Here is a 24,655-nt window from a genome sequence, read left to right on the forward strand (position 1 = left end):
GTGGCTGCCAGTCTGATATGAATCTCAGTTGCTACAGTTTGGGTCACAGGCTTTTATGTCAGGCTCATGCCCCAGAAGGTTGTATCTTCTTTGGCCAGTCCCATTTCCCCCAAAATATAAATGAGACTATGAGACTTCATATGAGTAAGAGGATTATTTATTTATTTATTTATTTACTTACTTACTTTAATCTGTTTTATGTAGCTGTGTACGAATGTTGGCTTATGGAGGTCAAAGAACAATCTAAGGTAATGTCCTTGCCTTCTGCCTTATTTCAGAGAGGGACTCTTTCTTCCTGCTGTGAATGACAGGCTAGCTGGTTCCCACAGCTTCAGGTTATTCACCCTGTGGCCACCTCCCATTCATCATAGGATTTTAAACTTTCCAGTTTATCAGTTTCTCCTTTTGTGGATTCTATTTTAAGTCCAATGTGATTGGTTATTCCTAGATCTTGAGAACACTCTATCTTTTAAGTGCGAGTGTATTTTTAGGGTGTTATATATGTGGGGTGATGCTTAGCTCACTCCATGACAATATCAGATTGTCCCTATGCCACTAGTTCAAAAATCATCTTTCTCCCATCAAATTGCTTCTGTACCTGTTTTAAAAATTAGCAGCTGGACACAGTTCTGCAGACTTACCTCTACTCACTGACTTCATGACCTGCCTCTAATTCTGCTAACCCCTCAGTCTTGATTGCCACAGCTGAGTCATATATCTGGCTACCAGGAACAGTGATTTCTCTCATTTATTTTTCTTTGTTGAGATGATGTCAACCATATATTTCTTTTAATTCAGTATGATGAACTTAAATAAGTGAATTAACATTTTGTAATTTTGAATCCAAAAATTCTGTACGTGTTTTGTGACGTTCACACCTAAGTACTTTATTTTCGGTGTAATAACTGCAAATGGTTCTTCATTTTAATTTTGCCTTTAACACGTGCATTGCTAGCATACAGAAATAAGACTCTATTCATGCTACTTTCCCATAAAATGTTATGGTTGTTCATTGAAAGCCTTCTTCCCATTATGCTTATATGTAAATATCATTGTACATAGATTCAGGTCCCCTCAAGAACTGGAAAAAGGTGTCTGGTCGCCTGGATCTAGAGTAAAGCCAGGTGACCAGGTGGCTGGTTTTTAGTTGCACAGTATAGGTAATGGGAATTATACTCAGGCCCTCTGCAAGAGAATCAAGATTCCTTACCTACTGAGGCATCCTTTCAGCCCCATTACTTGGACTTCTATGTTCAATATCATGTTTTCTTCTAATATAGTACATACTATATGCCTATACCCTCATGTCACTGTAAAGTATTCATAACTGCCAGAAGCCCCAACACTTCATTAACAGTAGCAGTGAGAAAATATCTCTTTGTATATGTGTACCTATATGTGCATGCTGTGCATGTGTGTGTGAGAGTGTGTATATGTGTTTACCTGTGCATATTGCATAGTGCATAAGGCCAGTGGTCAAAGTTGGGCATCTTCTTGTTTGGATCTGTCACTGGAATGAGAACTTGCCCTTTCAGCTAGACTGGCTTGCTGGGATCCTCCTTCCCTCGTCTGTCTCCTTCAAGCCAGGGGTGACCAGCATATGCCACCATGCCCAGATCTTCACACGGGTGCTGGGGATAAATGATCCTCAGGCTCTCAAACTTTCACGGCAAAAGTTTACCCATAAAAACCTCCTCTCCAGGCTCTTGTTCCTGAGAAGGCTCCATGCCGCAGTGTAGGGGAATGCCAGGACAGGGAAGCAGGAGTGGGTGGGTTGGTGAGCAGGGGGAGGAGGGAGGGGATAGGGGACGTTCAGAGGGAAACCAGGAAAGGTGATAATATTTGAAAAGTAAATAAAGAAAATTAATAATAATAATAATAATACCCCCTCTCCAATCCTCTTTGCTGTTTTTTCTTCTTTCTTTTTTAAACAAGGGAAGCATTCTTTTTTATTTTTTTCTGGCTTTTAATCAAAAATTTTTTTGCTTCGTTTTTAGTCAAAAGGAAGCATTTCCTGGTACCACAAATGGGTTTTGAATTCCATAGAATTGAGAATTGTTTAATAAATACAATAATATGATTTGCAAAAGTGAGGCCACTAGGATGAAGGATTTAAACATCTGAATGCACATTGCATACCTAAAATAAACTCCAGTTTCCTCGTTCATATTTTTTTCACATGGTGTTGATTTCAATTTTCTCAGATTCAATCTGCAGAGGACTTCTTCCTGCTAGTCTTACTTAGAGATGCCAACCCACTGTCTTTGATTATGTCTTTTCTTTGTCTGCTTTTGATGTTAAGGTTAGAGTAGCTATGTAAAACAAGAAAGTAGATGTGTTTCCCTCAACTTTCAGGAACAGATTGTGTAGTTTTAATAGTAAGTGTCTCTCACTGGCTCATATGTTGACTGTTTAGTCTTCAGTTGGTGGCACTAAGGGGAGGCACTGGACACTTAGGAGCTTGGCTGTAGATGGGGGTGGCACTTTGCAGCAGGCATGCCTTGTATGTTTGAAGGTGATTCCTGCTCGGTTTTACCTCTGCTTCTACGTGAGCAAGGACCTGAAGATGCTGCTCTGCTTGCATCTTCAATCTGTTTGCCATGACTCTTTCCAAGTCCGTGGTGCCAAATGACTAAGCACCAACACCTCGGAAACCTGAGAGCTGAGGTGAACCCTCTATATCTAAGTTGTTTAGTCCAGCTCTGTCACAGAGCCACTAAAACTGACTGACTTTTGTGAGAGTCAGGATATTTAGAATTTCAACAGAATCCAACAAGCCTGAAGTTTTATATTACTAATTCAACTTTTTAAAATGGTTATGGGACCATTCAAAATATCTGTTTATTCTTGGCCTGCTTGATCTACATAGCAAGTTCCAGAACAGCCAAAACTACATAGAGATACGCAACCTCAAGAAAGCTAACTAAACTAATATCTGTCAGGACCAAATGCTGCCATGTGTACTACATTGGTCCACTTTTTCCTTAGTCATTGTAGGTATGGGCAGGACACTGTTAGAATGGTCTCTTTAATTTCTTTTCAATGGCTTTCTCTCCTTCCTGGTAGTGGGGACCTGTATCTTCTCTCACCTTCCTTGTTAGTCTTCCTCGTTTATCAACTTTATTGTTTTTAAAGAGCCAGATTTTGTTCTATTGTTTATGAATTCCCCTTGATTTCACATTATTGATTTGTACTCATATTACAATCATTTTCTTCATTCTCTTTGCTTTGGATTCTTTTGTTGCTGTTCATCATGTGGGACCTTAGATGACCGATTTTTCTTCTTTTATCCAATGTAAGTATTTAATGCTATAAAATTTCTCGCTAGCATAGGTTCATGTCATCACATTAATGTGAATTTTTCTTGAAGTTTTGTGAAAACTTTCTCTTTAAACTAAAGGCTATCTAGAATTGTGCTGTTTAGCTGCTGGCTGCTCACATTTTTTTTTCTTCTTACCTTTCTGTTTTTGATCACTAGTTCAGCTTCACTATAACCATGGAACATGTTCTGTATGATTTCAGTTCGTCTAAATGTGATGAGGCTTGCTTCATGGTCCAAGGTGTACTTGTGAATTATCCATAGGCACTTGGTAGGAGCTGACTTACATATGTGTGTATGTGCATAGGTTCTGTCTGTTGGCTGTGTTTGTCATATAAACTATATCTTTCTTGTAGGTTGATTATTCTGTAATTCTATCATCTGGGGGGGGGGAGGGAGTGTTAAACTCCTTAACTATAGTTGATAATTCAGTTTCTCTTCAGCCTGATTTTTGCTTAGTGATTGTTGAAAGTCCACTATTTGTCCACAAATTATTGAGTCTGTAACATCTTATCGGTACACTGATAATTGGGTTGTTATATAATGTTCCTCACATGTAATGGTCTTTTCCTGTTCTGAATTATTTTTATCTCATATTAATATAGTCAATCTTGGCTTTTTAATATTAGTGATTAAATGATTAATTTTTCAATTTTTTACTCTGATTTATTCTGTTGAGTAATCACTGTTATGTAATAATAGCTATTATCTAACCAGGGCATTTTTCAAAAGCTCATTTTGCCAATATCTATTTTTTTAATTGAAGCAGTCAAAGCCTACATTCACAATAATTATTAGTATGATAGAGACTAAGTTTGGCATTTTAAATTTTGCTTTCTTCTTGCTTCTTCTGATGTTGTTCTCTTCCACTAGCTTCTCTGTATGTAGACTATTGAACACTAGCTAGAATCCCATCCTGGTTTGTTTATAGTTTTGAGGTGTGTCTCTTTGTTTGGTCTTCCTGTTAGTTGCACTGGGGGTAGAGATGCTATACTGTATAACAGTATTCTGTCAACAGTAGGCTGATTATTGGGCAGTGGTCCCACAAGATTGTATCCACTAATGTCTTCTACCTCAACTTACTTCCTGCAACCATATTCTGTGATGCTTGTATAATACTTGTCTTAATCATTTTCTGTCATCAGCATCCACATGATGGTGGGCACATGTGATATATCACTTTTGCCTGCCTGTGTTTTACTATTTTGAATCAGTTGTGTGTGCCTTTCTTCCACTCCAGGTCTCATACTCTTCCTCTCTTTAAAATATCATTTTCTTGAAAACATCTGAATTATAAATTATGTTTTGATCAACAAATATGGCTTCTGACACTCATAAGAGAAAGGCTAGTGCACTGTGCATGTGTTAATGTCTGAGTCTCTTGTTTTTCTTTTGTCCCTCACCTTGCTTTTCTTTGTTGTAGTCACTCTCTGAGGGTAGATGTTCCAGTGACATTTTGTCCTTCAGTTTTCCTTCATCTGAGCATGTATGTTTTCTTTCATTCTTTAACAATAATTATCACATAAGATTTGTGACTGGGAACATGTTGTAGTTAGAACTGGAATGATACTGAATTATCTCAGTGTGCACGACTTGATTTGCTTCTTGGCTTCCCACTGGGGAATTTCTGTGAATGCTGAGGAGCATGAAGAGCCACCTAGTGTATATGACTGGGGAGGTAGCCTCCGACTCATGCCAAGGGCTACTTATGTTAGGAACTTGTACTGGGATTCCTTATCCTGGTGCCACTTGGAAATATGTGGTTCTTCTGTGAGTGAAATGTCTCTAGTAGCTGGAAAGAAGAGCATCAGAGAGGATCCTGGGTCATCCTGCCAAGGACTTAGTGCAACTTTCTCTTGAATTAGGAAGTAGGCAAGTACTCTTGAGGACATTCTCTTTGACTTACAGATTATTTCTAAGAGTGTTTAACTGATGATTGCCAAACAACTTTCCTCCTGTCTTTCCATTTTGATTGCTAATTCAAATTTTTTGTGTTCATATAAGCTCATCTGTTGGCCACATGAGTTTGAGTGTTGGCAGGTGCTCATAAAGCCACCTCTTGTTACTTAGCAGATTTCTATAATACTCAATACATACTTCACTCTGTATAGACCTTGCTGAATTGGGGTATCAGTCTAAGACATCATCTAGTCCTATGTCAGATTTTCTGGTATCGATGGTAAATTAAGTAGGTTAAAATATTCATTATTTCAAATAGCGTTGACTTCTCTAAGTTCAGTGGAAGTGTTAATTGATGATAACCAGGAAAAGCTCACAAAGAGCACATTGAAATTTCTGGATTCTCTCGTCGTCTGTAAAATGGAGAGTTTAATATTGTTAAAACTAAGGAGAAAAAAGAAACTGATTTTCATAAAAGGGTAGAATCTTCTTCTGTAAGACAGAATTGGTAAATGTCTAAAGGCTGTTTTTAAAGAGAAAAGGAAAGCATATCCATTTCTTACATTATGGAAATATTTTATCAGGCAAGGCATGCAAGCATAAATATTGTATAGTCTTATGGATGAAAATGATTCAAATACTGGTAGCATGTTGGTAGACATCCTCTACTGGTTATGAAGTTCATAAACAACTTGAGGTAAGTAACTAACATGCACAAATGTGTTCACAAATGGAAATCCAATGTGTAGATGGGTGTTCTTCTTAACTGTCTAAATGCAAATGTTCATGAGCGTCACTCAAGTATGCTTTGGTATGTCCATCCACATGAGACAGATGTGGGCTTCCTGGTCTAAACCAGTTGAAGTTAAGGATGACTTTATTGTATCCTTGCTTCCAGTTACATTACAATATCCTTAAATATTAAATTATTGAGCTGTTTCATATTTCTAGAAAATTTAATAAAATATTAGATGGATACATTCTATCATTCACTACACACTTTGGGTGTTAAGGAGAATAACATAGGTTAAGCACTCAATATTTTGTCAACTTTAATATTTAAATTTAGTTTTATTTTAAAGATGTGTGTGTGTGTGTGTGTGTGTGTGTGTGTTAGAGGGTGTGCCCACCTAAGTGTGTGAATATTAGCAGAGGCCAGAAAAGGGCATCAGATCACCTGGAGCAAGAGTTATAATTGGCTGTGAGCCACCTGACAGTGGGTTCTGGGAACTGAACCTGGGTTCTCTGGAAGAGCAGCTATCTCTCTTAACTCCTGAATCACCTGTCCAGCTGCAGCTGTTAATCCTATTTTCCTCTTGAAAAATACAAGAGAAGAAGCTCATTTGTTCGTTTCCTAACATTGTGGCACATGCTGACATACTGATGATTGAAGCATCTTGGCAGTTTCCAATCTTACTGGATCGAATCGTGCTAATAACACGGAATGCTGTCAACTTTTATTTGTGTTTACATAAATCCTAATTTGTTTGCTGTGCAAAATTAGTTAGATGTTTGAGTCGGGTTGAATGGGTTTGTTTTATTAACCAGCACATGTCCAGAAATTGGAGTCAGTACTTTTGAAGCCCATAAACACATTAGTATTAGGATTTGGTCCTGTGACTGCAGCCATGGTCATTGCAGCACACTGCTAAGAATTTGTAGTTTGTTGCTTAGTTTTTGGCCTTTAAACTGTTCATTTGTCCTGTGAACTAGATTATGTGCTTCTGACTGTCAGTTAGCTGAATGCATTTCAAGTCAATTTACTAAAATAGTCACTGTTAAGCGGTATATTTGGACAGAGTTGACACCTTTGACATTTTCTAAAATGGCAAAAATGGCTGTATTTAAGGCTGTGATTTATGAATGCTGTGTGCCTTCAGAACCTCCATCTCTTTCTGGACTTCAGCTCAGCGACTGGAACTCCTTCCACGTGCTGCTGAAAGGGCACTTAATTAGGGCTGTGTGGTCAGATAGCTCATGACGCATGGACAGACAGACATTTATACAAACACAAAACCGTAGTATTGATTCAAAAACAATGACCTCACTGCTCCTTGCAACTGTCTTGTCTCACAAGAGTAGAACTGGAGGATCACAGAGGAAGCAGAGAGAGCAAAGAGAGAAGGCCAGTAGTGTGGCTTTGCTTCTATGAAGCATGTATCTCTTGGCATAAATAGGAGACTCAACTTGCTATGATTTAAAAAAAAAAAAGAGAGAGCATTTCGAACCTTCAGTTGTCTTCTAGATTGCTGGCCTCCATTAAAAACTTCTTAAAATAATAGATAGGTTTAATTCCTCAAGCAAAAGAAAAATTATGTCAATGTAAGGATTTTCCTTATTTATTATATAGATGAGGCTTGACTGTGGCCAGAAAAGAAGGCAAATCTCATATATTGCAAGTTTTAAATGTACCAGGCTAAGGTTTACTTAATTGGAACCTCCAGGCAATAAAGGAGCCCTTTTTAAAATTCTGTGATTCTTAATATGCTAAATAATGCAAAGCTTCCCTCTTGAAGCATGGGACACACATCTGGCAGCTTAACATTTAAATTACAGGGGGAAAACCGCCTCACTTCAGCCGTCATTTTCTCTAAGAAAAGAATAGGAAGTGGAATACAACGGAGTTTAATTTCAGCTTAGATTTCCATCTTGTCTAATCGCAGACATTTTTTCCCCCTTGGTTCTTTGTATTTATATTTCTCTATGCACTTTCTGTACGTTTTATTAATCTTTAATTTGAGATGCTTCCCGGCGTCGGAGTGCTTGGGAAAACGTGGTGGGTTTTACTTAGTGAATTGTTTTTGAAAAATCTGTCGGATTTCAAGCAATAAAAACAATAGGGTAGAAAATAAAGGGGAAATGGAATTTCAGAGACCCATAAAAATGTTTCTGACAAGAAGCAAGTGTTTTTCAGTGGGCTTCCCTTTCAAGGTTTGATTTTTTTTTCTCCAGTATTAATGTTTCCTCTGTTTTGTCATTCTCTGGCTGTTTTTCATGCAAAAAGTTATTATGAAAGGCATTCTCTTTCTATTTCTCCAAAGGACAGTGTCAGATCCCTGATTAATTTTGCAAAGGTCATTTGGAGAAACCATTAAAAAACATGCCAAGTAAAAAAGATTAGCATACGGGGAGAAAATACACTTTCATAAACATATGCATTTATATACAGAGAGAGTACTATAATATTATACAATTTTGACAAGTGTTTTCCTTGTGTTCCTCATGTATTATTAAAAATATGACTGTTCCATTTATTTTGTCTGGGTGATACCAGCTGACATACTCCAAAGGCATCTGCGGGTTAGTGTGACTTGTAAACATTTTATCCTTTTTTCAACATAAGAGGACCTGATCATTAAATAGAATGGCTTTCCATAAAATAAAAGGGACTTTCAAAATAATTAACCTACATTTGTATTATTAACACATAAAATGGACCATAGGTAGCCCAGACAAGAACATGTATTCATTTCCATCTTTTAATTAAGATATTAAACAATTTTTTCCATTTCTGGTTTTAATTATCATAGGGTAGCAGGTACTATACTGGATTCTCTAAAATAATTCACTGTCAAACTAGAGAGAAAAACTGAAGCTATTGCCAAGGGTTCCGGTATGAAGAAACATGATCATGACACTTGAGATCAGAGATATTTGTGTGTGAGTCCTCACCAGTGACCTGGGTCCCTCTACTCAGACACACATTCCAGCTGTCAAACAATGACATGCCATCACAGCAGAGGTGTTCTGCTGAGTTCAAGAGACAGAGCTCACCTTTCAGAGAAGATCACAAAACTGGAGCCTGCAGAGCAGAGCTGGCAGCAAAGAGGTGCCAATACTACAGAGTCCTTCCTGGTCTGGGACTGAGAGGTGAACAGGACACAGCAGCCTTAGACTACTGTGGACATTGCTGAGGGGCTGTGTCCTGTGGCTATTGTAGACTGGAAGTGGAACCATAGCGATTTTAGAGTAGGAACAGAAGGAGATCAAGCCCAGTGGGAGAAGTTATGCTAGCAATTTCAAGTCAAGGTACCCAAAATCTTTATGTGTGAATAAACGGCCACATCATGGAGAGCTTACTCCAAATCTCTAGACCGCCTTACCATTACCTAGTCTGTCTGTAGGCCATTAGCAGATGCAGACATGTTATTCTTTGAGACTGGTTATAGCCAAGTTAGGCAAGACTGGGTAAACTCATGAGTTCTTCACAGACCCCTATAATCAGATATAAATTGGAGACTAAAACTTTAAACATAGAAGCAAGTAAATGAACTGCTCACTACAAAAACAAAAACAAAAACAAAACAAAACAAAACTAAAACCTTTCAGAGGAAGATAACAGGACCCAGCATCTTTTGCATTATCTATAATAGAAATTGTACTTAACAGACATGTAAAGAAATGGAAAAATCTAAACTATACTTATAAGAAAGGGAACTGTGAATAAAAATAGCTCTAATATGACTCCCTTAATAATTTATTAGAGAAAATTATTTAAGAAGGCAATATAGATATGCTCACATATTTAAAGAAAAAGCAAAGGGAAGTTTGGGGTATTTTTCCATAGGCAGGAAGTCATCAAACAAAACAAAGAAAAGCCAAGTAATCAAACACAAAACTGAGATTCCAAGGCACAATAATAAAGTTCAACAGTAGATCAGAATGGCAAAAGGAAAAGACTGTGAGCCTGGATACAGAGCGATAGAAACCGACTAATCTAAGATGTAGGAGAGAGTGGGGGGAAACTGGACAGACTGACAGACAACTTTAGACAAAGTCCCCAGATTGATGCCTGAGTGGTGGAGACTTAGGAAGAAAAGAACAGTAAAAAGGAAAATATATACTTTAAATTAACCTCAAGTTGGACTCTATGATATTAGATAAAAAGAGAGGTGGGGAGAAGGGTTTGGATCAGAGAGGAATTGGGGAAAGGGGTGGGGAGTTAATATACTAAAAACACATTGTATGAAATTACCAAAGATTTGGTGATTAAAAATTTAGAAAGCACTTACTGAAAATTTCTTCAAAGTTGGAAGACAAAAAAAAGTCAACACACAGGATTGAACATTCTCAGTTGAGTTGAATGCCAAAAATTGCAAAATTGAGCCATGCTGCATCTCCAGGGTGAGGTGGAAATCCAGACAGTAAGAAGCAGGGAAAATCAACATATTCTATAATAGAAACAATGCTACCGACCACCAAATGGCTGACATAAACTCACAGGGGTTGGGACAGCATGCACTAAGCCTGTTCAAGCCCCAGTCAGAGCAAGCCCCAATCTCAGTTATAGCCATGGGGTTATTGGTACTTCTGGGAGATAGACAGTTTTCCCTAAGAGTATATAGCCCCTACTAAATACACTCCACAGAAAGACTACATACCTAAGAATATTTGGACAATGCAAGTTGAAGATATAATTTTTAAAAGATACAAATTTGGATGGGTAGAGAATGGGGTAGGGATTGGGGTAGGGGTAGAGTCATTTCTAAATGGGGGCATTTTCACCAAATCCTCCCCTCAGTGTTCAGGGGACTCCGAAGAGGAGACGACAGAAAGATTGTAAGAGCCAGAGGGGACTGAGGATGGCAGGAAGCAGAGTTTCCAAACATTTACTGGACTGACACCTATGAACCCACAGAGACTGTAGAAGCATGCGCAAGGCTTGCACAGGTTCACACCAGATGGAGTCTCTGTGCTGAGCGGGGGAAAACGGATACAGGACCTCATCCTTAACCCATACGCTGTCTCCAGTAGCTTGCAAATAACTTGCTAAGGGAATATTAGTTTCCCCCAGTGAAGTCTCACTGGAGGTACACCTAGATGGCCAAATGGCACTTCTGCAGACCTTTGGTGATATCACTTTGTTTGGGCTTCTGTTTGGGGGAGAGGTTGTCTTACCAGTCTTTGGCTTGTATATTATGTTTCTGATTTTGTGGTTTTATTGGTGTGTGTGTGTGTGTGTGTGTGTGTGTGTGTGTGAGAGAGAGAGAGAGAGAGACAGAGACAGAGACAGAGACAGAGAGAAAGAGAGACAGAGACAGAGACAGAGACAGAGAGACAGAGACAGAGAGAGAGAGAGACAGAGACAGATAGACAGTGACAGAGATAGAGAGACAGAGAGTTTCTTGTTCTTTCTCTTTTTTATTCTGGGTTGTTTTCTCTTTTTTGTTTATCTATTTTTTTTTAAGAAAGAGAAATAAGTTACAGACTTGGGTGGATGGAGAGGTGGAGAGGATCTGGGAAGAGTTGAAGAAGGTGGAACTGATCAGAATATACTGTTTGCAAAAATTGTTTTCAATAAAAAAGTAGTATAGCTACACTAATACCTACTATTAGGAATCTATATGTAGACTTTAAGCTAAAGACAAAAAAAAACCTAATATGCAACAGATGGCAGAGATTGAAGACTCATGCAATAAAAAAACAAACAAACAAATAAATAAACAAGTAAATCTGAACAAAAATAAAGAAAAGGAAACATGGTTTGGAGAAAAATTTCATAAATCACCGCGAGGACTATAACATGGAATAAGCATTTTGCAAGGCTTGAAGGGTTCCTTAATTAAGTGAAAATTTATCAAGTAATACAATAATACTCTTTTTTATATTCCCCAAAAGTTATACATAGATTTGTCCACGAGAAGACATGGGCTTGTCTTGTCTTAGCAACTTCCTGAGTGGAAGGAGCCAGAGCTAGAAGCAAATATTACATCATTCCATAGATGATGTAGACTTGTGACTGATTTCTAACTTTCAGTGATAGAAATCAGATCCCTTTGTTACAAGACTATCTCTCTCTGTCTGTCTGAGTATATGTGCACATGCAACCATGTGTGTACGCATGCAGAGGATCCAATAGTGTATGCAGGACCTAATAGCATCTTTGTGTGTGCGCAGGATAAAGAAATGTTTTATGTTTGACTTGTGGGGTGGATACATAGGGGTTTACATCTCGAACCTTCTGAGCTAAGCATGTAAAATGTATGCAGTTTACAGTATTTAAATCATAAGTAAGTAATTTGAACTTCAAATTACAAATTAGATTGAAGTGACCTGAAGTTAGCCAGGCATAACTCAGACACAAAGTTGCATGTGCCTCTCACCCAAATTGTTGAAGTTGCAAGGAAAGAGATAACCGGTCCCTTCCCTTTCACCCTAAACACATAGCATAGGGCAGGAGAGCAGAAGTACACACATACCTGGGGGAATTTGTGATGAATCATAGCACCTGCCTCAGGTCTTAAACTATCCATTTATGATTGGTCCACACTAGCAATGATGAGAGACATTTTCAACAGAGCTAGGGCCCTTGTCCTGCTCACACTTTTCTTTAAGCTGGTCCTAAAAGGTGTGGATGGACCGCAGTTCTTAGATACAGTGTATTTTATTTCTGACTCTTCTGTGTCTTTTCTGTACCTTAAAAGTTATCCATCCCATAATCAGCTTCCAAACGCTGACACCATTGCATACACTAGCAAGATTTTGCTGAAAGGACCCAGCTCCTTGATTGGTTGATTCTTTGAATAGTTCTTCTTGTTTCCACTTGGTTGATTTTGCCCCTGAGTTTGATTATTTCCTGCCTTCTACTCCTCTTGGGTGAATTTGCTTCCTTTTGTTCTAGTGCTTTTAGGTATGTTGTCAAGCTGCTAATGTGTGCTCTCTCTAGTTTCCTTTTGGAGGCACTCAGAGCTATGAGTTTTCCTCTTAGAAATGCTTTCATTGCATCCCATAAGTTTGGGTATGTTGTGGCTTCATTTTCATTGAACTCTAAAAAGTCCTTAATTTCTTTCTTTATTCCTTCCTTTACCAAGGTATCATTGAGAAGAGTGTTGTTCAGTTTCTACGTGAAGGTTGGCTTTCTATTATTTATTTTGTTATTGAAGATCAGCCTTAGTCCATGGTGATCTGATAGGATGCATGGGACAATTTCAATATTTTTGTATCTGTTGAGGCCTGTTTTGTGACCAATTTTGTGGTCAATTTTGGAGAAGGTACCATGAGGTGCTGAGAAGAAGGTATATCCTTTTGTTTTAGGATAGAATGTTCTGTAGATATCTGCCAGATCCATCTGATTCATAATTTCTCTTAGTTTCTCTGTGTCCCTGTTTAGTTTCTGTTTCCATGATCTGTCCATTGGTGAAAGTGGTATGTTGAAGTCTCCCACTATTATTGTATGAGGTGCAATGTGTGCTTTGAGATTTACTAAAGTTTCTTTAATGAATGTGGCTGCCTTTGTATTTGGAGCATAGATATTCAGGATTGATAGTTCCTCTTGGAGGATTTTACCTTTGATGAGTATGAAGTGTCCCTCCCTGTCTTTTTTAATGACTTTGGGTTGGAAGTCAATCTTATCAGATATTAGAATGGCTACTCCAGCTTGTTTCTTCATACCATTTGCTTGGAAAATTGTTTTCCAGCCTTTCATTCTGAGGTAGTGTCTATCTTTTTCTCTGAGATGAGTTTCCTGTAAGCAGCAAAATGTTGGGTCTTGTTTGTGTAGCCAGTTTGTTAGTCTATGTCTTTTTATCGGGGAGTTGAGTCCATTGATATTAAGAGATATTAAGGAAAAGTAATTGTTGTTTCCTGTTATTTTTGTTGTTAAAGTTGGCATTCTGTTCTTGTGGCTGTCTTCTTTTAGGTTTGTTGAGGGATTACCTTCTTGTTGTTTCTAGGGCGTGGTTCCTGTCCTTGTATTGGTTTTTTTCTGTTATTATCCTTTGAAGGGCTGGATTCGTGGAGAGATAATGTGTGAATTTGGTTTTGTCCTGGAATACTTTGGTTTCTCCATCTATGTTAATTGAGAGTTTGGCTGGGTATAGTAGCCTGGAATGGAGTTTGTGTTCTTTTAGTGTCTGTATAACATCCGTCCAGGATCTTCTGGCTTTCATAGTCTCTGGTGAGAAATCTGGTGTAATTCTGATAGGCTTGCCTTTATATGTTACTTGGCCTTTTTCTCTTACTGCTTTTAGTATTCTATCTTTATTTAGAGCATTTGTTGTTCTGATTATTATGTGTCGGGATGTATTTCTTTTCTGGTCCAGTCTATTTGGAGTTCTGTAGGCTTCTTGTATGTTCATGTGCATCTCTTTCTTTAGATTTGGGAAGTTTTCTTCTATAATTTTGTTGAAGATGTTTGCTGGTCCTTTGAGTTGAAAATCTTCATTCTCATCCACTCCTATTATCCATAGGTTTGGTCTTCTCATTGTGTCCTGTATTTCTTGGATGTTTTGAGTTAGGATCTTTTTGCATTTTACATTTTCCTTGATTGTTGTGCGGATGTTCTCTATGGAATCTTCTGCACCTGAGATTCTCTTTTACATCTCTTGTATTCTGTTGCTGATGCTTGTATCTATGGTTCCAGATTTCTTTCCTAGGGTTTCTATCTCCAGTGTTGCCTCATTTTGGGTTTTCTTTATTGTGTCTCCTTCCCTTTTTAGGTCTAGTATGGTTTTGTTCATTTCCATCATCTATTTGGATGTGTTTTCCTGTTTTTCTGTAAGGACTTCTACCTGTTTGATTATGTTATCCTGTTTTTCTTTAAGGATTTGTAATTCTTTAGCAGTGTTCTCCTGCAATTCTTTAAGGGATTTTTGTGCTTCCTCTTTACTTTCTTCTACCTGTTTACCAGTGTTCCTTTGTATTTCTTTAAGTGTGTTATTAAAGTCCTTCTTGAAGTCCTCTACCATCATCATGAGATATGCTTTTAGATCCGTGTCTAGCTTTTCTGGTGTGTTGGGGTGCCCTGGACTGGGCGAAGTGGGAGTGCTGGGTTCTGATGATGGTGAGTGGTCTTGGTTTCTGTTAGTAAGATTATTACGTTTACCTTTCGCCATCTGGTAATCTCTGGGGTTAGTTGTTGTCGTTGTCACTGTTTAAAGATTGGAGCAGAAGCTGTGTTCCACTCACCAGCAGTCTCAAAATCCTGTGGCAGGGGTCGTGGGTAGCTGGCGGGTGGCAGCCAACCCTGCGCTCTAGCTACCCTGGTGCTGGTCCGGCCGGATGAGGCCTGTGGCCCTACTCAGGCAGGTTTTCTGCTTCCCTAACTAATGCAGTCTCAGGTCCCGCGCACAATTGGATTGGAGCAGAAGCTGTGTTCCACTCACCAGAAGTCTTAAGATCCTATTGCGGGTGTTGTGGATAGCTGGCGGGTGTCAGCCGACCCTGCGCCCTAGCTACCCAGGCGCTTTTCTGACCGGAGAGGCTTGTGGCCCTACTCAGGCCGGATTTCTGCCTCCCCAACCAGAGCAGTCTCAGGTCCCACGTGATTGGACTGGAGCAGAAGCTGTGTTCCACTCACCAGCAGTTTCAAAATCCTGTGGCGGGGGTCGTGGGTAGCTGGCGGGTGTCAGCTGACCCTACGCTCTAGCTACCCTGGTGCTGGTCCGGCCGGATGAGGCCTGTGGCCCTACTCAGGCCGGTTTTCTGCTTCCCTAACTAATGCAGTCTCAGGTCCCGCACGCAATTGGATTGGAGCAGAAGCTGTGTTCCACTCACCAGAAGTCTTAAGATCCTGTGGCAGGTGTTGTGGGTAGCTGGCGAGTGTCAGCCGACCCTGTGCCCTAGCTACCCCGGCGCTTTTCTGACCGGAGAGGCTTGTGGCCCTACTCCAGAAATGGTCCTTTTGTAGCAAGGATTTAGGAGAATAGATTTTATTATATAGAGCTTGTATATATATATATATATATATATATATATATATATATATATATAGTGTGTGTGTGTGTGTGTGTGTGTATGTGCCTAAGTATGCATTGCCTATGGAGGCCCAGAGTTAATGTAGGGACATTTCCTTGATAGATCCCCTATCTTATTCTGGTAGGTGGAGTCTCGGTTGAATCAAAAGCTTTCCGATGCAGTGAGTCTAGCTGGTCAGCTTGCTCCCAATAGGCCCTTGTCTCCATTGCCATGTCAGTAGGCAAACAAGCTCACCTGCCATTTATACAATTCTCACTAGTACAGAAAGTGGTTTGTCCATCTCCTGCAGCCCAATATATACTTTGAAAAATCAACTTACTGATGGTAAGTGTAGTTGCTACCTGTGATTCCAATAGTAGAAGCCCTCTTAGGCAGGATGATAATGAACAAGAAGGCATCCTGAACTACATAGCGAGGCTGTTATAAATGGCAGGAAGAGATGCTTACCATCATCTATTCATATTTAAAACAGATACTATCCTTGTTCCAGCTGTTCTTCCAAATAAACACCACTGAGATGATTTTGTTGTCTTGATCTCTTGGGTAGAAACAAATAAAAATAAATAAGGAACACATAAATGAATGTTCAATGGAAGAGACTAGTTCAATAAGTCACTTTTCTATGGTGCTATGATGCTATGCTACTGAAAAATACAGTGGGCTTCAATTTCTGATTTAAAAGGAATTCAATCAGATATCATTGAGTAAGAAAGAATATAGGGAGAGTCATACAATATTTTTTATCTTTTATGTCTCTTATCACTACCTGTGGAATACCTTCATATATATGTGTGCCTGGAGTATGAAATACAGGATAGCAAATATAACATGGCTTACATGAGCAGGGAGAGTTAGGAATTCCTTGGCTATGGTATAAACTTGGTTACAATATGACAGACACCAAGGGAAAAGAATTCAGCTTAAGGGGACTGACACATTCATGTCTTAGAAACATGACTAATTTTTCATTGAATTAAAAATAGAAGTTTAGGTAAAAGTATATGCTGTGGTTGTATTTAAGCTAAAAGTATCTGTCTATTAACATTTATCTATCTATATTTTCTAGCTATTATCTATCATCTATCTATATATCTTTTATATCTTTTCTAAGCTTTTTATAAGTTCTTATATGTCAATGCTATAAGATTACATCGCTGGAAAAGTGAAAATCTTGATAATTTATTTTTGTCACCTTTTTGTTTTTAATTCTAGGGAATATTTCTAATAAAACTGACTCCTGCCTTAGGGGTTGTGATCTGTGCCTCTTCAAAGAATCCCATGACTTGCATGCTATGGTAAGAGGAAGGCTGGTCCTAGGAAGACCATGAAAATAATAATTACTGGTTATTAGCTATGATTTCTTAAAATGTATTTCCAGGTTAAGAGTAATTTGTTCTTCAAACAGGGTTTGAAGTGCGAGATATGCTAAAGCAGCTAATGTCTGACAAATCTATAGAGCCAGTAAAGTTTTATTACATCCCATTCAGACTTCTTTATGCTATTGGCAAGTTTAGTTTAAACTAATCTGTCTAGGCGACTTTCCATCTTGAGAGGACAATTAGAAAATGTATTAATCATGCTGTGTTTCTAGAACAATAGACACTATTTAAACCGGTCTAGAACCGGTTTATACGGATTTTTCAATTATGCTTAGGAAAACTGATGCAGATACATAGATTCTCCTCCCCTGCTTTGAGTGATCTTAACAAGGGGTAATTGTCGGGAGAAAATGGCTATGGACATTCTAGGACATCAGTCTTTTAAATCCTTCCCAGGGGTTCTAATACTTACTGTTAACAACAAACTTTGCAACTAGGAGAAAGGAGAAAAGATGGACGTGAATAAAATGAGTATAAAAAGCCCAAAATTATTATAACAACTGTTTTATGAGTTTGCAGATTCAATTAAGCAGTTTCCTTCTTTCTTTTCTTCCTTCTTTTTCCTCCCTCCCTCCCTCCCTCCCTCCCTCCCTCCCTCCCTCCCTCCCTCCCTCCCTCACTTCCTTCTTTTTTCTTCCTTCCTTTCCTTTCCTGCTTTCTCTACCCTCTCTCCCCCTCCCTCCTTGTTTCTTCTTTCTTTTCATGGTAAGAAATGAAGCGGAGGCCTTGCTTCCAGCAGGTGTGCACTGTGCTGTTCAGCTCTGTGCCGTTCATCTCTATGCCCAGTCTTTTCTCACACTTTGTTTTGAGACAAGGGCTCACTAAGTTACCTAGATAGGCTTCAAATTTGCAGTCCTCCTGCCTCAATCCTCTTCACAATGAACTGCTATTCGGACACACCAGACTCCTAAGTAGGCCTGCATTTTGACTTCGTGTTTGAAATTCCATTTGATATTCATTGAGCGGCTATGGAGGAATAAGGCTTACCCTGAACTTTGGAAGAGAAGCACTAGTTCTTCAAATATCAAACGTCAGAGAACCATTTGCACATGTGGTTCTGGAAAGATGGGGGTGCTGACTATCCTATGCTAGGAAGAAAAGGAAGCCCAATGGGGTTGCTTGCTGGATGGAGTCTGACAAGTTTAAACCTGAACTATGAAGCGCGAGATCCTTTGTGGGGCAGTGAAAGGCAGCCTGTTTTCGTTGAGTGAGGCTTGCTCCAGAGACACAATAGAACACTCTAAAAGGGACAGAACAGTGAGCCACGTTCCCAAAGACAGGTGCCTGATACCAGAGCCCCCAACTCTATAATTCTGTGACTATTGGTCATGCAGATAAAATCCCAAGCCCCTGACATTCTGGCTAGACTCCACCCCCAGTTACCTGACAATAGCCAGGTATGCTCCTTCCCACAGATACCCTGCAATTACAAGACAGCCCAGCCCACTATAAAAGGGACTGCTTGGGACCTCCTAGCTCTCTTAAGCTCTCACCTTTCTTACTCTCATCTCTAGCTCTCCTTCTCTCCCTCCCTTCCCTCTTCTCTCCACATGCCCATGGCCGGGCTCCCTCTTTCTACCTTCTTTCTTTCTCCCTGCTTTTCTACAATAAATCTCTAAAACCATAGACTGTCTCTGCTCATCAGGGCCCGTTGTGCTTGAACGATGGGATAGGCTTCCCCCTAAAGAGCCCTGTCTAACCTCCCGCTGGAAGGCCATTCTGCGCTCTAGCCAGGCTGGGACCAAGGACTCTCACCCAAGTGGGAACCACCAGCGCCTCCACCACCCCTTCCACTTTGTTCTCAGCTCTTCCACGGTGTCCAGCGGTGTCTGGGATGCCCAAGACTGAGAACCTGTTCTCTCTGGCTTCAGTGAGGCCCAGAGACCTAGGATTGCCCCCTGTCCACCCCCTGGCAGGTTGGGTTCAATGACTTCCCACAGCCAGACACCCACCCAGGGCCGTGTGGAAAGCATGCGGCAGACCTCCCTCGTCTGCCGGCCCAGAGCACCAGAACTCTGGCGGGACGTGGGTTTTCTCCCACTCCCTTTATTTCCCCATACCTGGTGCCCTACAATTCTTTACCTCTCTTGTAACCGTCTTTGTTCAACACATTGGTGTGGATTTGAAAAGGAGAAGCAGTGCTCATGTTGTATGATTTTAAATTTAGGCTGACAATTTGAAGCTGATATATTTCTCTATCTCTATCTCTATCTCTATCTCTATCTCTATCTCTATCTCTATCTCTATCTCTATCATCTCTATCTCTATCTCTATCATCTCTATCTCTATCTCTATCTCTATCTCTATCTCTATCTCTATCTCTATCTCTATCTCTATCTCTATCTCTATCTCTATCTCTATCTCTATCATCTCTATCTCTATCTCTATCTCTATCTCTATCTCTATCTCTATCTCTATCTCTATCATCTCTATCTCTATCTCTATCTCTATCTCTATCTCTATCTCTATCTCTATCTCTATCTCTATCTCTATCTCTATCATCTCTATCTCTATCTCTATCTCTATCTCTATCTCTATCTCTATCTCTATCATCTCTATCTCTATCTCTATCTCTATCTCTATCTCTATCTCTATCTCTATCATCTCTATCTCTATCTCTATCTCTATCTCTATCATCTCTATCTCTATCTCTATCTCTATCTCTATCTCTATCTCTATCTCTATCTCTATCTCTATCTCTATCTCTATCTCTATCTCTATCTCTATCATCTCTATCTCTATCTCTATCTCTATCTCTATCTCTATCTCTATCTCTATCTCTATCTCTATCATCTCTATCTCTATCTCTATCTCTATCTCTATCTCTATCTCTATCTCTATCTCTATCTCTATCATCTCTATCTCTATCTCTATCTCTATCTCTATCTCTATCTCTATCTCTATCTCTATCTCTATCATCTCTATCTCTATCTCTATCTCTATCTCTATCTCTATCTCTATCTCTATCTCTATCTCTATCTCTATCATCTCTATCTCTATCTCTATCTCTATCTCTATCTCTATCTCTATCATCTCTATCTCTATCTCTATCTCTATCTCTATCATCTCTATCTCTATCTCTATCTCTATCTCTATCTCTATCTCTATCTCTATCATCTCTATCTCTATCTCTATCTCTATCTCTATCTCTATCTCTATCATCTCTATCTCTATCTCTATCTCTATCTCTATCTCTATCTCTATCTCTATCTCTATCTCTATCATCTGCATGTGTGTGTATACATATATGGATGGTATTAGCAGCAACAACAGAAACAAGGGCATGTCATGTTAATTTGCTTTGATTCCTATGTGCACCTGGCATTTTTGTTGTCCATGGCGTGCAATTCTGTGATCTTATTAACACAGGCCTCAGCCTCAAATCTTCCTCTCCTGCCTGCTGTCAAAAAAAAAAAAAAAAAAAAAAGTACACTGTTAAGGCAAGCGTTGCTCTCACTGGCAAGGTGCTTTCCCTAGCTGTCTTCTGTTCTTCCCAGGCCAGTTCAAAAGCATGTGTAATCCTCAGGATTCCGTCTTCAGGCTCTGTTTCCTCTTTTCAGGCCCTCCTCCTTTGATGAGAACAATCCCTTGCTCATTATCTAGCCAGATGGGCAGGTGAACATCTTCCCTACACATCATGCTCAAAGCCCCTGCAAGGTGTCCGGGATATAGGGCTGCTGCTGACTGGGGCCTCACTGTGCTGACCCAGTAAGACTTCTCTACAGAGCTATGTCCCTGCTCTCTCTCTCCACTGGAATCCCCATGTCTTCACCCCTCTGAACCAGAGAGAGGGTTACACAACCCCCTGATCACTTATGCCACACCATCCAGTGCAGATTTGCTTATCTATTAATATTATAAAACATCAGAGGGCTGGAGAGATAGCTCAAGGGTTGAGAGGATGTACTTCTCTTGCAAGGGATCTGAGTTCCATTCTAGCACCTGTATCAGGTGGTTTACAACTGTCTGTAACTCAGGCCCGGGGAATCTCACAGCTTTGTCCTCGTGCACACCTGCACTCAAATGTGCACATACTCATATTCAGACACACACATTTAGACAGAATTAAAAATCGAATGAAATTAAAAAAATAAAACATTTGTGAGCTAGGTCCTCCCTCCTAAGAACTACATAAATAATAATTATACTATAAAGGTATTATAACAGTATATATAATAAGTATATGATACAATATTGTTTTTAAAATGTAAATACACAGTATTAAATACAATATTTAAAATATGTTTATCATTTTATATACACATGTCTATGATTTCTGTTTATAAAGAAAATCATAATAGGTTATAATATAATTATAAGTATAAATAAGTCTGAGTTGACTTTTAGGAAACCAAGATCTGATCTGTGTAAAACAAGTGTCTCTATTTCTAAGACTAAGCCTTTGTTCCATGAGCCATGTACATCTGTACTCGGCAAGCATAGGAAGGACATGCGTGTACATCTTCTATTGATAGTCTGTTTAGTTTCTCATGGGAACTATGCATTTAGGTTTCTAAAACCTCTCAAGACACATTTTTGAAGTATATTTAGTATATAAACTAAGGTGTTTATTCTTTAAAGAAAATATGAAGGTTTAGGAGACTTTCTTGAGTTTCAGAATTTGTCCATATTTTTCTTTATGACTTAACAGCTGGAGGTGACATTCATTATTGCTATTTGTAATGTGGGTGAAATGACCTAACAATCACTTCTTGAGCATCTAGCATGGTCTTATTATCATGCTATGTGATGGGAAAGACCCAATGAGATATACTGAATCCCACCTTTGTCAGGTTTAGTTGAGAAACAGGATAGATATTCATAGACTAACCAAATAGAAAGCAATACCAATGGTCTCTAGCTTAAACTACCTGCATTTTCATGGAACAAGGTAGCCAGTGGGTAAGCCTAGTCAATACAATAGCTATTGACATCTACTTCAGGTTTTGTTTATTTTTGTTTATTACATTTATGTATATGAGTGTTCCCTGCATGTATGTCTTTGAACTATGTGCATGCTCGTTACCCTTAGGATCCTTTAGGACTAGGGTCACATACAGAAGCTTGTCAGCTGCCAAGGGGCTGCTGGGAATCAAACCCAGGTCTTCTGGAAGAGCAGTGGCTCTTAGCCACTGACTTCTCTCTCCAGGTCCTGTTTCAGCTTTCTATCAAGGAAGATAGACTAAAACATGAAACCCATAAAGAAGTGGAATCAACTTATAATTTAAATGGCTACAAAGACATGTGGGATGATTCAAAGATCTCATATATTCCCCAAGAATTTTGACACTCTTCACCTCCCGTAGCAATGAGGTAATTAAGAACACCAGTGTGAATAATCTGATCAGAATGATTTTCATTGTTTGAAGAGCTCTACAGGCTAAGAAAGATAAAAAGGACCACAATAAAAAGTATTTCAAATTCATGGCTGTCATAACCGGATTTTGTTCTTAAAGTAATCAAACCAATCAATTCCATATAAAAGAAATAAGCCTCATGGGGTTCACTGGGGATTTGATGACATATTGGCTCCACCTGGGTTTCTATGGCCTTCCGGGTTACTGCAACCTGCCGACTCAAAGCCGAATTTGGCAATTGCAAAATAAACTCTGAGCTATGCCGAAACTTGGATCAGCATAGATCAAGGAATTTCAAACAACTGGCCCCTAACAAATGACAACAGAAAGCATGAGGAAGAGAAAGGGTTTTAAGGCAGCTGTTATAAATTCAGCACCCAGTGTTTGACTGTTCTGGGCTCATATCCTTCAAACTACTTTTTCTAACTGGTCTTTGTATTACAATCTTCCGGGAGACGGCCATATATGATACAGTTAAAGCTTGAGGTGTTTTGGTGGAAGCAGAAGAGAGGGCCCTGCTGGCTTCCCTGCTTTTACTCCCCCACTCTCTACCAGCTCAGGGCTCCCAAATATCATAGGTTAGATGACAGGTCTCTAGGTACAGCATCATGTCACATGATTCTTTCAAATGCTAATAAGTTAGATTCACAGACACTATGCAAGTGCTGAGCTTAAGGTTACGCTGATGAAGGTCCTAGGTTAGGGACTCAGAGGTTAACAGTGGCAAAGCTAGTACGCAATGGTCTGCTAGAGCATGGAATAGAAGTGGGCAGAATCTTAAGGACTCACCAAATCCTTGTATCCTGTTTTTGGAATCCAGCTACCTACTTCAACTCTACACCTGGCTATTTAAATCTCCTTTCAAATGGCTTTTGCTAAGAATTGATATAAGTTACATTTTTGTCACTGGGAGCCAAAATCCTGATTGGGTAGCATAGCATAATCATGGTTACATTTACTGTTTAATTGCAAGAACAGTTAGAGATGCCATTTAGTGTGCTTTAACACGGAGAATACCCCAGGTTCTTATAGTTGTGCAGGGAAGAGTTTATGAGAGAATGCCAAGTAGGAAGGAATGCAAGAAATATCACTAACGTATTTTGTAATTGGTGATTCTATAGGTCATCTGGGAGAAATGTAGGTGAACATTTTAACTACTATTAATAAAATACCTCATTTTTTTCATTTATTAACTTTCCTAACAAGGGGAATAGTTCGGCTGTGAAGGAAAGATCTACTGCGTGGAGACCTGAAGATCCTGAAGATTATCTGGGGGATATGTCTTACCTAGAGGAACTGGAGAAATATCAGTTTTCCGTTTGGTGAGTGACTGTGTTCTGCATTTTAAATTTTTTAATTTAAATTACTTGACTCCAAAAAGTCTTTGCAATATTCTCTTTTATTTATTTAGTCCACACACACACACAAAAATAATAATTACATACTCATTGTACACTATAGTATACCCACCCTGTCCTGGAGATATTCACAGTCCATGATGGATGCAGATGTGTACACGAGTATGTTAGAGATGGTTTAAAACATATTTTTACAAAGCGCCCCATAGAAAAGATAATGATCTAATTGACTAGAAAGCAAAGACAAGGTCTTTGAGAAAGTTGGAGCCAGGTCTTAAAGAGGAGCCTGTGATACGGAAAGCGTGGCAGTAAGGTGGAGGTAGAAATGGTAGGGTAAAGGCGGAAACTGAAGCCTGAGCTGCATGTAGCTGGGTGTGCAGGCTGAAAGCTTCCGCTCACATATCATCCGGAAGACCTTAACTTTTGTTCTTTATTATTCTCCTCATGCTTGTGGTTGTATTTGTACAAACACACGTAACACATAAAACAAGATCAGGGTAGTAGAGGAAACACATCACATTCCAGTGACAGGTTCATCTAAGAACCACTGCAGCCATGGGGCAGAGGCAGTACGCTTGCTAAGGAGAAGAAAGAGACAGCAGAGACAGGTCATGTGTTCCCATCATCGCTTTTCTGCCCACTCCAAGG

The 24,655-nt window shown here is 39.3% G+C and overlaps 1 protein-coding gene across 1 annotated transcript in view; it reads left to right on the forward strand.

Moving 5' to 3' along the window:
* LOC110308510 (uncharacterized) overlaps positions 1 to 24,655 on the forward strand; it is a gene marked incomplete at its 5' end in the record, with an annotated part of 288,808 nt that overhangs the window by 114,310 nt on the left and 149,843 nt on the right. The window contains 2 exon segments of the mRNA XM_021180950.2: positions 17,126 to 17,208; positions 23,856 to 23,971. Coding sequence (XP_021036609.2) covers positions 17,126 to 17,208; positions 23,856 to 23,971 — 199 coding nt within the window.

Source organism: Mus caroli, unplaced genomic scaffold, assembly GCF_978045245.1.
Source record: "Mus caroli unplaced genomic scaffold, Mus_caroli_1 scaffold_15, whole genome shotgun sequence".
Taxonomy (NCBI): Eukaryota; Metazoa; Chordata; class Mammalia; order Rodentia; family Muridae; genus Mus; species Mus caroli.